This window comes from Poecilia reticulata, linkage group LG19, assembly GCF_000633615.1.
Source record: "Poecilia reticulata strain Guanapo linkage group LG19, Guppy_female_1.0+MT, whole genome shotgun sequence".
NCBI lineage: Eukaryota > Metazoa > Chordata > Actinopteri > Cyprinodontiformes > Poeciliidae > Poecilia > Poecilia reticulata.
In genome coordinates, this window is record NC_024349.1 from 27,570,570 (window position 1) to 27,587,162 (window position 16,593).

Below are 16,593 nucleotides of genomic sequence, written 5' to 3' on the forward strand. Positions count from 1 at the left end.
ATCTAAGGGAATAGAGAGATTCTGGACCACTTTGATTATCAGGCTTCATGTCAATTTAAAATTACTAAAGAACGAGACAGAAGTCTTTCAGAAAATATCTATATTCTTCCCAAAACCGTTTCATCTGTTGAAGTAGGAAAGAAATACAATTAAAGTCAGAAGTGATTAAAACATCAATATGTGCTCTGCTGCCTTCCTGTTGAGAGAAAAGAGACGGTGACTACTGACAAACAGCTGTGCAAGACAATGGTACTAAATCAGGACACACAGAACAGCAAACATAAGCTTTGCATGGGACACACAGGCAGAAGCTCCCACATAGTAACAAGATGGGTGCACACATAAAAACACAACATAACCGAGCACATACAGACATACGAACCAACAAGATACAATCCCCAAACACCAAACATACATTTAAAAGAAACTGCAATCAACAGAGAATAATACATTTAAACGCAAACTGACTGCTAGGCGGCAGAGCCTTTCACTCCAAATCTTTTTTTTTTCCACACAATCTCTCCCAGCGTGTTTCACCCAAGCGCACAGACACAAATCACATACACACACAAACTACCCTAAATGGATCCAAAAACTAAATTCCAATGCGGCCACAGTCAAGGTTTTGCCTTTCTTCTGTGACTCAGATCGCGATCAACTTAAGTCTTCTTCTCTTTTATTATCTTCACTAATTCCTATGCGGCCATCGTCAACATTTACATTTCTTCGATGGCACAGATAGGCTTATCTTGTTATATTTCAGGTGCAGCCCTCCTGAGGAAAACTCAATCCAACCTCCCTTCCCCACGTCCGGAAAGAAAGTTGGGGCGGCCACCTCCCACTGCAGGCCCTCTTGACCTTTAGCCGATCACCCTTAACTACTGAAGACTTATCAACTTTATCTCTTTTATATCAACTTTTATCTCTTTGGTACCTTTACTTTTATAAAAACTGAAATGAGAGAAACCTGAAAAACGGTACGAACAACGGCTGATAACTGAAATTTAGACAGACCTGAGAAACAGTACAATGGTGTATATTAAGGAACAAGTGTTCTTACCTTTCATGTGGGCCCTACACCAAAGTATTGTTCCGGAAAGTCTGCGCCTGAATGGCCAGTCCAATCTCCGCTCGTGTCAACACAAAACCATCCTCTGCTACCAACTGTTGGGAATGGAAATCCCAATCGATGAATCATAATTTGTATTGACACACGGAGCATAAAATCAGCCAAGAAAAGCATTCAGACTTTACTTATTTTATTCACTTTCAGCGCTGAAAGGAGACGCTTTAACCATTACATTCGAGAAGTTTCTAAAAAAGTCTGTGCAGCGTCTGAGGAAAAGGAGGAGGGTAGCTGATTATATGGACTGAAGACACTCCCTGAAATCACATCATGGTTCTGTGGCCTGAGAAAACGTTTCTTTTTCGTGAGAAATGGACCTTGGTGTCTAACAGAATCAAACATGTAACTCTTTACTATGGGCCTTTGTCTAACAGCGTGTGACTCTTTTTCGACCTTGGTAAAGCGTCTCAACAAGACGTAGACATAGACTGATTTTATTGTCATTCAATTGTACATTTAAAAATTTACATATTGAAAGAAATTTTGTTGCAAGACTCCAGTAATAATAAAAGTTCAATATAAATATATACAATAAAAGATTAAATTAATGACGGTTTAGTAGTCTTATGGCATGAAGCTGTTGTGGAATCTGGTTGTTCTGTATTTGAAGCTGCTGAATCTTTTTCTAAAGGGCAGCAGGGAGAACAAATTATGCTGAAGGTGCAAGGGGTCTAGGATGTCAAGGATGGAAAGAAACTCTGTCCCAATGATTCTCTCAGCTGCCATCATTCTCTCTATGCGTTGCTAGTCAGAGGTGTTACATGCTTCAAACCAGTCAGAGGTGCTGCTGGTCAGTTTGTTCTCTTTTGTCCCTCTGTAGAAAGTGGTGAGGATAGGAGAGGGGAGGTTTGCTCTTCTCATCCGACATAAAAAGTGCAGACATTGCTGAGCTTCCTTCACCAGACCAGATTTTGGAGGGACCAGGTCAAAGTGTCAGTGATCTGTGTCCCCAGGATTCTAATGTTCCTGATCTGCTCCACTGCAGCATCATTGATGAGGAGGGGTGTGTGACTTAACATATTTTTTTCTGAAATCAACAACCCTTTCTGGTAACACTTTATTTGAAGAGGGTGAATAAGACTGTCATGGCTCTTTCATAAACATGACATAACACATGTCATGAACATGAATAAACCTTCATGAATATTTATGACTGTTGTCATAAAGGGTCATTCGGTAAATTATGACACTTTTAATACAAAGTTGACATTATTCAAAATGTCTGCTATGACAACTTGACATTAACCAAGAAATCATTACTGTTTAAACTTTACCTTTAATAATATAAAGTTATATAATTTTTAAAGTGCAATCAGTAATACTTTTATAACAAATGTATATCAGTAATGATTTCTTGGTTAATGTCATCTGGAACAAGTGTCCTTACCTTTCATGTGGGCCCTACACCAGAGTATTGTTCCGGAAAGTCTGTCATAACAAGTTGTCATATGTCATAACAAGTTGTCATAACAAAGACATTTTGAATAATGTCAACTTTGTATTAAAAGTGTCATAATTTACCCAATGATGCTTTATGACAACAGTTATAAATATTCATGAAGGCTTATTCATGTTCATGACAGGTGTTATGAACATGAATAAGCATGTCAGTCTTATTCACCCCCCTTAAAATAAAGTGTTACATAATTTATTTTGTTTCGTTGACATTCAGGATTAGATGGTTTGCATCACACCAGTCCACCAGATGTTTCACCTCCTCTCTGTAGGCCAGTTTATTGTTGTCCCTGATGAGACCCACCACTGTAGTATTGTCTGCATACTTAATGATGTGGTTCGTACTGAACCTAAGAGCAGTGGGCTCAGTACACAGCCCTGGTCGACCAGGTCATCTGTCTCAGCACTGGCTCAAGCCAGTGCTGAGACGGATGACCCTTGAAGCATTTTTACCAACCCTCTCAGACTGGGGTCTGTCTGTGAGGAAATCCAGCAGCCTGTGACACATGCTGAGCTGAAGTCCAGAAACAGCATTCACACGAGTATTTTTCCCCTCCTGGCTCTAGTGCAGGTTGGAGGGAGCGGCATCCTCTGTGCAGCGGTTGGAACGGATCAAAAGAGGAGGGAGTTTTGTGATGATGTGATCCTTCACCAGCCTCTCCAAACATTTAATTAATATGCAGTTTTTACGGATGATTCATATTTTCAGGCAAAGCCGTCCAACTATTTTAAATATTTTTGCTATATTTGAAAGTAAAGTCAGAAAAATAAAGATGTTTGAAAAAATTGCAACTGTTTTTGTATCTATTGCATATTGAGACAATAAAGTTCAGCCATAACTGGTTAAAAACATGAATAATGTTAATAATTAAAGTGAATTCATGAAGTAGTTACACTTTTATATAATTTTGTCAATTAAATCGACTGGTTTTAGTTGACTAAATTTTAGTAAGACTGGTTGACTAAAACTAAAATAATTCTGATGTCTAAATTGTGACTACAAAGACTAAAAATACTGTAAATAAAATTTTTCTGTCAAAATTAACGATGATTATTCAGACTTTAGACTCAGCTGGTTATTTATCCTCAGAATCACGTTTAGATCTGTAGATATTAAATCTACATTTAAATCAGTATTCCCATATTTGGTTCTTAGAATCTTCTTTGTGCAGTCGGTGTTTAGAAACTGCAGCCTGATAATTTTCCCTCTGAGGCGAGCAACATCTTGCTTCCTTCAGGCCCTGTCTGGGTTCACCAGGATGCTAAATAAATTAATGGGTGCTAATACAACAGATCTGTTTAGACGGACGTACCTACTTAGTCGATGTTCATCTTCTTAATACATCTTATACTAATATACATGATAGGGTTGATCTGACATGGTTCTCAGTGTTGTTTTAAACCATTCTATTGTGCTTCAGTTAAACTCTAGGTTTAGCACATGTCTGTCTTTATACCCTGTTATCTTTTGACGTTTCTAATTTTTTAAACAATATTATTTGAACTGCTTGTACATCATTTCTGCCCAGAGAAATCTACTTGTGTTTTTTCTATGACTGTCTGCATTACTTAAAGCAAAGCTGAGTCTCAGGCTGTGGGAAAAGAGCCAGGAAGCTGCTTGAAACCTCATTACCAGAGGGAGGTTGGAGGGTTTAAGGCAGTTTCATCACAGCAGAATCAAAGTAAGATTAGTTTTATTGAAACACCAACATACTACAATGGTTAAACTGCTAAGGAATCATGCAGGCTTGAGTGATTAATGGATCTGCATTTAAAAAAATAAATATGGCATTCAATAATCCTGACATCAGGATGTGATTAACACCTGTTTGTGTCTTTGTCTTCAGAAAGACGCTGCATGGTTGTAGCAGCAGCAGTAAGACTCGCAGCCTCCGTTTTTCCTACTCTGTATTCTGTAAAGCTCCAGTTTTCCCTGCTGCAGTATTTAAGAGGCAGATTTGGCTGCTCTCTCCACTCTGGTTGGCTACTCTCATGCTTCATGCTCATTGGCTCCCAGGAACCTCTGGTGCAGCCAGCCAGAAATCAGCTTCTCATCTGATGGTGATGGGCAGATTATACTCCACTGCACCACTAAAACCATGTTTAAATGATGATACACACACAGTTTATTAATGTTACAGTTGGTAAATGTGGCAATATATTGCTTAAATTCATAAATCTAAAATTCCTCATAGTATATTGCTTATGATGATTATCACCCTGACTTTTATCCCAATTTGTAATACTTAGACAACTTTAGGTATGTGGCTTCATGCCTGACTGTAAAATGCACAGAGAATGATCATTTGAGGACATCTGATGTGCAGATGTTCCTGGTTTATTTATTTATCACCAATTCACAACAAATGCCATCTCAAGGCTCTTTACAAGAAATGTTATTTTGGTTTAATCCTCCATAAATTCCAAATAATCCTAGTTACTGCATCAAGTTTAGTTCATTATTCAGATGATTTTTAAAGGGGAAGTATTATGTGTTTTCCAGACACATAGTGCCATTCGTAGGACAATAAAGTAACTGTAAAAATGTATATTATACTTCTTAATCTAACGGTTTAAATTCGAGCTTCTTTCTCTTTAAAAACTCCTGGTCTTTGTTAAACTCAGTCTTCAGGACGTCATCTCAACATTAACTCTTTAAAAACGTTTTTACCAGCATTCCACTGAGAAGTAGCTCCTGTAAAGAGCTCAGCAGTTCCACCAGGTGTTTGCTAATTGCTGCTGGCAAGTCTGAAGGAGCCGAGTGGGGAAGTTGCTCTGTGAAGCGGAGGCTCTAAAACTTGGAAACTGCAGCTCTGAGGAGGAGCTATATCTGGAAGGCGGGGCTAAGTCCAACCAGGCATTTTGAACAGCTGAATGGTTGTCATAGAATTTCTCAAACTTTCATGAAAGAATCAGATATGGTTTTGATGAGGGAATAACATTAAACATGATGTAAAGCTAAAAAAAAAAAAAAAAAAAATCTATTTTACATGATACTGCCCCTTTAAAAAGTTCCTATCTGGCCACAGATTGCATTTTGTTGTTGACCTGCAGCAGCGACAGCAGACAGTCACTGGCGTTGTCGTTAACTTTACAGCAATCCCTTTTGATCCCATAATCCCGTTAGACATTCAGTGGTCTGTACTTGTTCCAGATTCCCCTCCATTTATTCCAAAGAGCATTATAGATGATGCAGATAATATTAACTTCATTATGTGGCCGGGCCTTGGTGATATAAAAATTAGCATAATAATATATGATTTTGCAGAACTCTATTTTATTTTTAAGTCCATAAAACTGTCAATAAAACTGACTGTTCACTTCCAGATAGTCAGCTGTTTTCTACATAACTTCACTGTCCACAGATGCTTTATGTAAGTGAGTACACTATGACACCCTCAGGACTTTTATGTTGCTAAATGGTTTCCAGCACTGGACTGGGACTGGGCTCCAGGCGCTGCTGCAGGATTCTATTAAGACAAAAAACAAATGCTGTGGAGCTATTTTATTCAATGGCATTAAATATGTGTGTACATGTAGTCACATAATCTGAGGGAGTATTTGATGGAAGGAAGTTAAAAGGTCTCCAACCCTCTGATGCTGGGTGAAAGGAGTTTTGTCTCCATCAGACTTTGTTTAGACAGGAGTGGAAGGAAGCTGATTTGAAGTCTGGTGCACATGAAAACGTGGGTCCCAGTTTGCTTGCAAGTGAACACTTGTGTGGTTTGCTTACAGTGGGAAACACAAACAGACTTTTCAGTGATGCCAAAGAAAGGAAACAAACCTTCTGTACAGAGTAATATGTGGGGTACATCAGTGCCCCCCCCCCCCCTTCTGCTCATATGCAGTTTCTTGTAAGAAACCAATCAGTTTAAATTAGAAACAGGAACCCCAGGTCCGCATGGATCTGGTTAGTTTTCATTGTAAGCAAGCGGTGCTGGATGGTTTTCTGTATTCCCTTCTGTTCAGTCATCATTGGGCCATATGAGCTGCAGCTGTTGTGACTGTATCACTTTGTCCACTTTGATTAGTGCAGTGTGAAAGTGAACCAATCCAACCAGTCCTCAGCAGTCCACTCCCTGTACCTTTTGCAGAATATCAGTCTGTCCCTAATGTTTTTCCTGGAGAGAAGTGACTTTTTTGCTGCCCTCCTTGAGACCAGACCTTGCTCCAAGAGTCTCCGCCTCACAGTGCATGCAGATGCACTCACACCTGCCTGCTGCCATTCCTGAGCAAGCTCTGCACTGCTGGTAGCCCGATCCCRCAGCTGAAACACTTTTAAGAGACGGTCCTGGCGCTTGCTGGTCTTTCTTGGGCGCCCTGGAGCCTTTTTGGCAACAATGGACCCTCTCCTTGAAGTTCTTGATGATGAGATAGATTGTTGACTGAGGTGCAATCTTTCTAGCTGCGATACTTTTTCGTGAGGTCATTTTTGTGCAATGCAATGATGACTACACGCGTTTCTTTAGAGATAACCATGGTTCACAGAAGAGAAACAATGATGCCAAGCACCAGTCTCTTTTTAAAGTGTCCAGTGGTGTCATTCTTACTTAATCATGACAGATTCAGCCCTGTCCTCATCAACATCCACACCTGTTTTAAAGGAGCAATCACTGAAACGATGTTAGCTGGTTCTTTTAAGGCTGCAATGAAGTTGAAATGTGTTTTGGGGGATAAAGTTCATTTTCTAGCAAATATTGACTTTACAATTAATTGCTGTTAAGCTGATCACTCTTTATAACATTCTGGAGTATATGCAAATTGCCATTATAAAAACTGAAGCAGTAGACTTTGTAAATGTGGGCGGTACCGCCCCCCAGGGGGCGTTCAGAGGACGGCAGGGGGCGCTGGTGGACATTTTTACAAAAGGGGGGCGCTGGGATGCCTTTGGGGGGCGTTTGGTCGAGGGTAAACTTTACACCTTAAATTTACAACAATGCTAGTTTAGACTTTGAGGAACTTGGTAAAACTGTATTGTGTAACATTAAATCATGCTTTGGCTGCAACTGTATCGATGGCAGCTCTTCTTCTATTCAGTGTTTGTTGACTTCTGTTAACTTCTTGGCGCAGCTCCGTTCTCCTGCTACTGGTAGCTAAAATCACGATACCCTCACTGTGTATCCCTCTGAAAAATGAACCCATTTAAAAAAGAAATCAAGAAATCCCTCCATGGGTGATACCACTATAGAGAGTGTTCATTTTATAGCGTTAACACTGGTGCTGTAAGTGGTCCGGTATGAAACGGGGGTGATAGAACAACACAGCACTTTTAAATTTCAATAATCAGAATGCAGAAATTGTTTCTGTTGTTTTAAAAGGTTTATGTCAGTCTGCCTTTTCCCCATCAATATACTTCCCGACCGCCCTGCACCATACGCAGCAAAAAAAATAACAACGCGCACATTGCGCAAAACTCTGAAACAGGAGAAGCGGGACATAAAACGGAGAGACGAACTAGATGTGAATTATGGCATAAAAACCGAGAATCCGACGCTGAACAGTGAAAAATCAACACATGATGTGAAACACATGACGATTAGACGGAGCAGCAGGTGATGAGTGAAAATTACTGGTGGTGAGCATCAATAATTGATCAAATAAATCTAGCAACAGGAAAGAAACTAAAGTGGACATAGCAATAAACCAAGAGAGGATAATACTAATCGAATGAAACTAAATAGAAATGAATGAAGAACAAAATGCAAGAATAAACCAAGAAACTAAAATAAATACAGAGGAATAAACTGGTATGGCAAGGCATTTTGAGCAATAATTAATACAGAGACTGTATGGCAAGAATAAACAGACACCATTTCCAGATAAAAGGTAAAATAATATTGTTGAAATGTCATGGGTTTGTTGAGACCACATCTAGTTCTGAGAATAAATATCTTTATCTTACAGACCATAACAGTAAAGAACTGATCGCTTATTTATATTTTTAATTAGATTTGATAAATTTCTTCAATATTATTTTTCATGTCAGTGTTAATGTCATGAGGCTGATGACTCCATGACACTTTCAATTTGACTCATTAGGATTTGAATAAGAAGCAGAGTTGTTCTTTGTAATTTCTGTACAGTAAAACTATTAATCTATAAATCAATAGACAGGTCTATATAAATATATAATCCATGTTTCTGTCTCATATTTGTATGGCATTAAAAGAACATGGAACTTTTGTTTTTCCACTGAWAGCTCTGGTTTGCACAATAAATGCCATGTGGGTGAAGTTTTATGGATGATACTCTGATGTCCCATTCTCCTGAAGGCAGCTCAGAGCTGCACTACCAGAAACTGACAAACACTGAAGAGAAGAAGAGCTATGATTAATGTATTACAGTTCTATGCATGTTTTAATGTTGCAGAGCTCAGTCGTTTGCAAATAGTTCAAGGTTTAAACTGGCATTGCTGTACATCTTTTATCTGGTCATTTTGTGCAAGATTTAACAACTAGACAATGGCAAAGAATAAGAATATTTTTTCCACTCTGATTGGCTGCTGTTAGGCCTACCAATTTTAACTTRAATGTTCATTGCATTTTTTGTAGACGCCTGTATTATTTTTGAYGATAAATACAGAAACAAGCATAAAAATCAAAACATCTACAATAGTGATAGTAATATTAATGATAAAATAATGGTCAGTGCAAAGTAGCCTGCAAATTCTTTGGTGGGGGCGGTTATGGACCTGGATAAAGGCTAGGGGGGCGCTGGCCCAAAAAAGGTTGAGAAACACTGGTGTAGTGTGAACTACTGCATTAGGTAGTCGGATGTGCCCGTCTTCTCTATTTAAATCTAGTGATTACTGAAGGGCAATATAGTATACAGACTTCATAATCTGCACTCTTTTGGTTGAATGCAGTATTTATTTCCACTTTGGCTTTATGTTGTTTAGTTTTTATTCAAGTACGTTTTTTGTTAATGAAGACTGAGAATCCATTTTAATTTTGGTTGTTTTATTTAGTTTATCAGTTCCAGTGTAACGTGTTCTTTTGAAAATAAGGTGTATCCATCAGAAAATCGCATGTATTAGTCATTTCCATTAAGGTCTTGAAACAATATTATCGTTTATCACAATAATTCTTTAGACAATTAATCGTCCAGCAAAATTTGTTATCGTGACAGGCCTAACACCTGATTTAATAATCAAAACGTATCCTCAGACAGGGTTCCAAAAACATAAGTTATGTGAAAATTCTGGTATTGTAAAACATATTACCAAAATATTTACCAAATTTACCACGGGGGACAGGGTAGTCAGTGTTTTTCCATTGAGACACTTAAAAAAAGAATGAAATAAAAAAAACAGAACAATATTTCATCATTTGATATAATAAGTGAGCCAAAGAGCGATTCAGGTTGCAGGTTCTTGGCAGATAGAAAATGTGGTCCTATCTCAATACAGCAGCAAAAAGCGCAGCACTTTAATTTTTAATTCATTGTTAAAGTAATGTTGTGAAGGTTAAAAAAATCCACCCCTGAGCATTAACAAAAGACATTTATTTAGCATGATTTCTACCCCTGGGCTGCAGGTCTGTCTGACATTGACCACTGAACACTGAATTCATAGAAGATGTCAACATTTCTTAATAAAACAAACAGAAAACCCTAACAAACCTTTTTAAAGTAGGAAATATTTATGTATTTACTATTAATCTCTTAGTATGATTTGTTCTTTAAATGGCCATTTGTATTATTTTGGCTGATACGACTATACATTAAATAAGCAAATAATTGATTATTTAATAATCAAACCATAACAGTCTACTAAAACCACAATAAGAAACATAATTAATAAAAAAATGTTCTGTACCATATCAGCCTTAGGAGGTGATTGAGGGATGAAGTTTCTCTCTGGAGTGGGTCTGGAGTTTCTCTCCTGATCCATTCTGTCTATCATACAGCAGCACACTGCGCCAGGACAAACACATTCGTTTAAACTTCTTGTGTTCATCCTCGCTGACGTTATTTAGCCTGGGATTTGCGTCTTCCTTCTCACGTTTGTATCTTTACGAGAGGTTTTACTTCTAAGGGTGGTGGAGTATTGGGTTGAGGATGTTTTAACCCTAGTATGTCGAAAAGGGGTCCAACCGACCCCACACACCTGTATCATTTTCCATAGACCTCTACGTTCTCCTCAGTCCTCGCACGCACAAAGGTGAAAAAGACACAGGTCGATAGCAGCTCACTGGGCTGTGTAGTGTGCATTTATAGGCAACCGTGACTACAGCGTCAGCACGTAGCGTTCTGGGGTCCTTTAGCTCCTGCAACGAGAATTTAGTGTAACAATATTTTAGTCATTATTGTTACACTTAATGTGTTGATATGTGTGTGGTAGGCATGTCTATCGGACTTTCATAGAATGCGGAACATATTGCATCCTGTATCGGTTCAATATGGGACGCAACGTTAACAGCCAAATTAAGGGGCGGGTGGCAACCCTACTTGCAACCCAAGCTGAACTGGTCAGCTGGTTTTCCCGTTCTATACGCTGTGCAATGGCTGCTGGGAAAGACGGGGTTTGGTTGTCGATTCACCATCCAGAAACCTCTGCTGGCCAAGACTCTCCACTTCTGCTTCTGGGTTTCACTTGGGGTCAAAGCTGGCCAGTTGGACTATTTTCATCTGTTTGCAGCCATTTTCACATGTATGGTGTAAACATACATTTGGAGGGCGTGGCCAACAGTGGCTTATTTGCATTTAAAATGACGAGAGGCTTAGACGGCTCATTTTGAAATCTTACAACAGACAAAACTGAGCAGACTGGGAAATGATCTGAGGATGATTTCCAGTAAAAACATGATGAACATGGTTTTTATAGCCCACTGACCTATCATAACTAGATTTAAACAAAGTGTATAGGACCCATATAATTACAAATAATTAGGTCATGTTCAGTGTTTTGCTTAAATGCAATGAAAGCAGTAATTTGTATCCTACAGTGAGAATCTCCTGGCGGCCCAGGTCTTTATGTGTAGAACTTTACCTTAGGCGCTCAGTCTGCTGAAGATACTCGGCGCCCCGGAAATGACATGAAACTATAGAGTAAGGTAAGCTTATCTAGTTGAATCACTACATGAATGAATGAGCCATTGTTTACAGCAAATGGGGAAAAGTTGCTCCAACTAATCGCCCTATCAGAAATGGATGGTGATTGAGGGCAACTTTTGTTGTGTGGAATGCAGGAGGAATAAACGGCTGGATCTGTCTCCATCTGTCATCCACCGTTCTCTGAGGTGGAAGAGAGTTCCAGGAGTTCCACCCAGCGTCCTGGAATGACTTTTAATGATTTGGTTGAATCAAAGTAGGAAATGTGTCCAGGAGGGAGAAGAGGCAAGCATACCATACCATACCAACTTTATTTATAAAGCACTTTAAAACAACCACAGCTGATACAAAGTGCTGTACATTAAAACACAACATAACAATAAAAAATAAAAACTCTTACAATTTAAAACAAACAATTTAAAACTAGATCCCACTGGAGTTGAAAGCCAAGTAAAATAGGTGGGTTTTAAGACGGGCTTTAAAAGGATGACATCAGGCAGTAAGAAAGGAAAGGCTTTAGACGTGTGGAGAGAGTGCAGCAGCCGTAAACAAAGAGCCAGCCTGCTTCCCCTCACTGCCTTCTGGCTGGGAGTGATCACTCAGTTGACTGCAGCGATTCATTGTGGGAGGGGAGGAGGGCAGGAGGCTGATTAAGGAGAGATGCACTCGTTGATCCCTTTTCCGCTCTGTCTTCCACGCTGCCTGCAAAAAGAGGGGAGGGGGAGGGGATGAAGGAGAAAGAGGATGGAATCAGGAGACGAGGGAAGGATGGCTGATTCATGCGCACATCTGTGCACTCCAGCAGTAATGGATTATCTTAAAGAGGGCATGGAAAGGTCTCTAGCTGCTGGCAGTGGATGTTGACTTCATCAAATTGCATTTTCTATTATGCATTAGGAATTGATGAAAAAAAAAAAAGCCAAAGGTTTGACTTTATTTCTTCTGATTTCAGCTCTGTTTAACTACCAGCCACTGGTTTAGTTATGATGGCATGTAGAATCACTTTGAATCACTTTGAAATTCCAGGTCTGGAATTCTGGGACCTGGTTTATTTTTTATTTCATCTGGGAACTCGAGACTAACTGATGCATGTTTTTTTTTTTAAATAATAAAATGTAATAACCAGCTAACCAGTCTGCTTTTCATCTTTTTATAACACCCCCGCCCCTCTCCACACACACACATTTATAAATGGTGGAACAGCCTGTTTTTCTTCCACATAGGACCGGGTTTGTTTGGTCAACTTTTTGGTCTTAACAAAAGCCTTACTATAAACCAGCTTTTTGAGTGTTTTTTTGGGTCATTTATATGTGACAAAACTGCAAAACCAGAGCAAATTAGGGCTGAAATGATTAATCGAAATCATTTTCATGAATCGAAGCCAGAAATGGCCAAATTCAGAACTCAATCAATGGTTAGCTACAGTATAAAGACACAAAAAACACCATTTGCTGAAAGAACAACATACTGAGTAATTTTGTACAATACAATACAATACAAAGAAAATCCTTGCAACCCTGTTAATATGTTCTACCCAGAACTATTCAAGTTATAGTTTTAAATTCACCTGGTTCCAATTCTTTAAAAAAAAATTAAAATAAATAAAGAAAAATCCTATTTTGCACCTTTCACATTAATATTAAATAATCCCCAGGTCCACACAGAGTCCAGCTTTTCACGTGTTGATATTAAAAGGATGTGTTTTTAGGTTCATATTCACTCTTTGTTTAAAGGAATGCTGTTACTGAATTTTAGACAATGTTTTCTTATTCAAACCAGTTGTTTAATTATTGTATTTTTACTATTGTATAGAAAATGCTTAAGTGATTAAATGAAAAATGCAGAATGTGGTAATTTTTATCAGATTGTCAGAATAATTGATTACTAAAATAATCACTGGCTGCAGCCCTAGAACAAATATTTAGTTGCTGAATATGGTGGTTTTATCATCCCTGAACACTGTAACATTACCTTCCTCTCATAGAATGCTGTTATTAACAGGAGTTGTTTTGTCTTCAGGTGTATGTGGAATTTGATGACCAAGAGTGGGAGAAGAGGGAGTGGGTGAAGGTCTATGAGGATTTCCAGCTGTTTCTCCTGGAGCACCAGCTGGTCTGGGCAAAGAGAAAGGAAGGAGCAGCTGGAGCTGGAGGCCTTCTGCAGGGAACCAAGGCCAAGCACGTCCAGTGGCCTGCACTGGTAAGACCTCAGCTTACATTTAGGGGCTGGAGTCACATGACCGGCTCAGTCATGTGACTGAATCCATGTCTTGGAGATGCTGCTACACGTTGTCTGCTTTCTGATGCATTGTCTTTCTATTTTAGACAGATTTTCAGTCTGATTATCAGTCTTTTTCATCTTCTGGTTAACTTCCTAAGGCCTCTTTATGTCTCTGTAATGAGGTTGTTTGCCGGTTTGTCTTGGTTTTTAAGTCTTTTCATAAGTGGTCAAGTTGGCTCAGAGCTTCACACCCTTTCACACACCACCTTAAATCCTTTCTGTTGGAATGATGTTGACGATCCCTGTTCCAGCTGTGAAGCTTGGTTTATGTTTGATACATGTACATTCAGCGCCAACATTTTTCTTTCTTTTTTTTTTTTTTTCTTGTTTGGAATCAGACAGGTACAACTTTTGCAGCATTTATACTCTGTGTCTTGTCCACACTAATCTGATTCTTCAGAGCAGAGCAAACAGTTAACACTACACAACACATTTAGCAGTAAAGAACACAGTTGTTGGCCTGTGAGTGTGGTGATGGTATTATTGTTTAAATGGGCTGAATTGCTTGGATGTCTGTTTTTGCAAACCTGCGCCATGTTTGTTCCCTGGGAACTGTCCACTTAGTTAAAAAATTTCAGAGGTATGTAATGTTGGCATGTTCTGTAAGCATGTGAAACGCACAAACCAAGCTGGAGCATAAATTGAGCTTAAACTGGGAGTAGATGTCACTTAGCATGTGATGTGGACCTGGGTCTTCTTTCACTGACCGCCACTGTCATTTGCTGATTTCACCATTCTGTCATCATGCATGGAGCAAGTTGGAACGTGTGCTTTAACCCTCAGACTGGAGTGAAGTCAGGCTGGTGTTTGTTGCTGTAGTATGGGACGGTGTCATGAAAAGAGTTGCTCACGTTTACCCCACTTAGAGGAGAATTGCTACCAGGTTAATGGTTGTCAAAAGGAAAACAGTTGGTGAGAGGTCAAAGGGCAAGGTAAGGCGAAGTGAGCTCCACCAAGTGAGCAGTTTGTTGCTACACAAGCTCAAAAAATCACTGGGGGAGCATGCAATACATCCACCAACCAGCTTTACATCATGTTATAATGTTATTTACTCATCAGAAACAGAAGCTGCTGTGTTGCCTTCATTCTTTCACGCATGTTTTAGAAATCCTTGAATCTCCCGTGACAACCACTCAGTTGTTCAAAACACCTGAGTGCCCTTAGACCTTAGAGCTGCTGTTTCTCACAGAGCAGCCCTCCTCCAGGACACCTCCACTCAGCTCCTTCAGACTAGCCAGCACAATCATGCTGAGGGGCTCCATGATGCACACTCTGTGGGTTGTTGGACTATAGATGCTAGTGTTAGGATGAGATTGAGATGGAGATTGCTGTGTTATTATCATTATTATATTAATAGATTATTAGACTTGCTTATATAGATAAACCTAAAAGTATTCAAAGCCCTGGCAGATTTAGATTGAGAATTTTATTTTGACCTGAAATACGACGGACATCTCTCAGTGTAACAGTGTAACAGACATATTTGTTCCATTTACATTTCATGTTAAAATATTTAAATTGGTTCTCAATAATCAATTTTAAAAATTAGCATAACATTTTACTGCTGTTAGTGTTTCCTCTGGTATTATTGATGATTTAAGTTTGGCGATTCAAGTCTTGGAACATCTGCTGGATTTGATTCTAGTAGAAAATCAGTTGTCTGGTGAAAATAAACAGAAATGATGATGGATCCCCGAAAAGCTGATGTTTGTTTTTTCTCAGCAGTAAATACCGTGTGGGTAGAAGCAGGGGCGCGGTTAAGGGGGGGAAAGTGATGGCAATTCTAGGGGCCCTGACCAACAAGGGGCTTCCACAATTTAATTATTTATTTTTTGTTCATAGAAATTAAAAGAAAATTGGGGCCCTGTCAATCACAAAATTAATCAGTGTATTTTCAAAGATTGTTTGTAGCAGTAAAAATGTTATGTTCCCACTCCCAGATCATAAAACACACGTTCATATTTGCCCTGAACCCCCCTATCTGCGTTAAATGGTTCATTCCTGCTTGGAGCGCTTCAGAGGGATGCTGTTCAGCTGCAGTCAGTGGAAGACACGAACGATTGTGGCAGTTACTATGCTGCTAAGAAAAGTTATAAAATCAGGTTTTCAAAAAGGCAAGTGTGTTAATTTATACACACCAAGAGAGGTGAGTAGTCTGTGTGAGATTTTCAACCATTTAGCATAATTAACTTAGCTACAGACTGCTGTTTGCCTCCGTTTCATTAGCATTTAATGAATTAAGGAAAGAAATTACCAACATATTTATATATTTAACTTGTCCCTTGTGCCTTTTACCACTTAACAGATGAGTCAGTCAGCAGCAGCTCTAACCCACGTCTCTCCTGACCCATCCTCTCCTGCGTGAAATTAAAGCTGCAGTATGTAACTTTTATATAAATATTTTTTTTTCCACATATTTGTTAACTGGGCTGCCACCTTATCGTGGTGGAGGGGTTTGAGTGTCCCAATGATCCTAGGAGCTATGCTGTCTGGGGCTTTATGCYCCTGGTAGGGTCACCCAAGGCAGACAGGTCCTAGGTGAGGAACCAGACAAAGCGCAGCCCGAAGACCCCTTATGATGAAAAATACCTTTGGACTTGGTTTTCCCTCACCTGGACGTGGGTCACCGGGGCCCCACTCTGGAGCCAGGCCTGGAGGTGGGGCACGATGGCGAGCGCCTG

General features: G+C 39.4%; 1 protein-coding gene across 4 annotated transcripts in view; it reads left to right on the forward strand.

Annotated features, from left to right (window-relative positions):
- The window catches only part of jmjd1cb (jumonji domain containing 1Cb), a 179,719-nt gene that overhangs the window by 69,512 nt on the left and 93,614 nt on the right, over nt 1–16,593 (forward strand). For all 4 annotated transcript variants that reach the window (XM_017310810.1, XM_017310811.1, XM_008438209.2 and 1 more), the window contains exon 2: nt 13,652–13,831. In XM_017310810.1, coding sequence (XP_017166299.1) covers nt 13,652–13,831 — 180 coding nt within the window. The remainder of the gene's footprint in view (nt 1–13,651; nt 13,832–16,593) is intronic.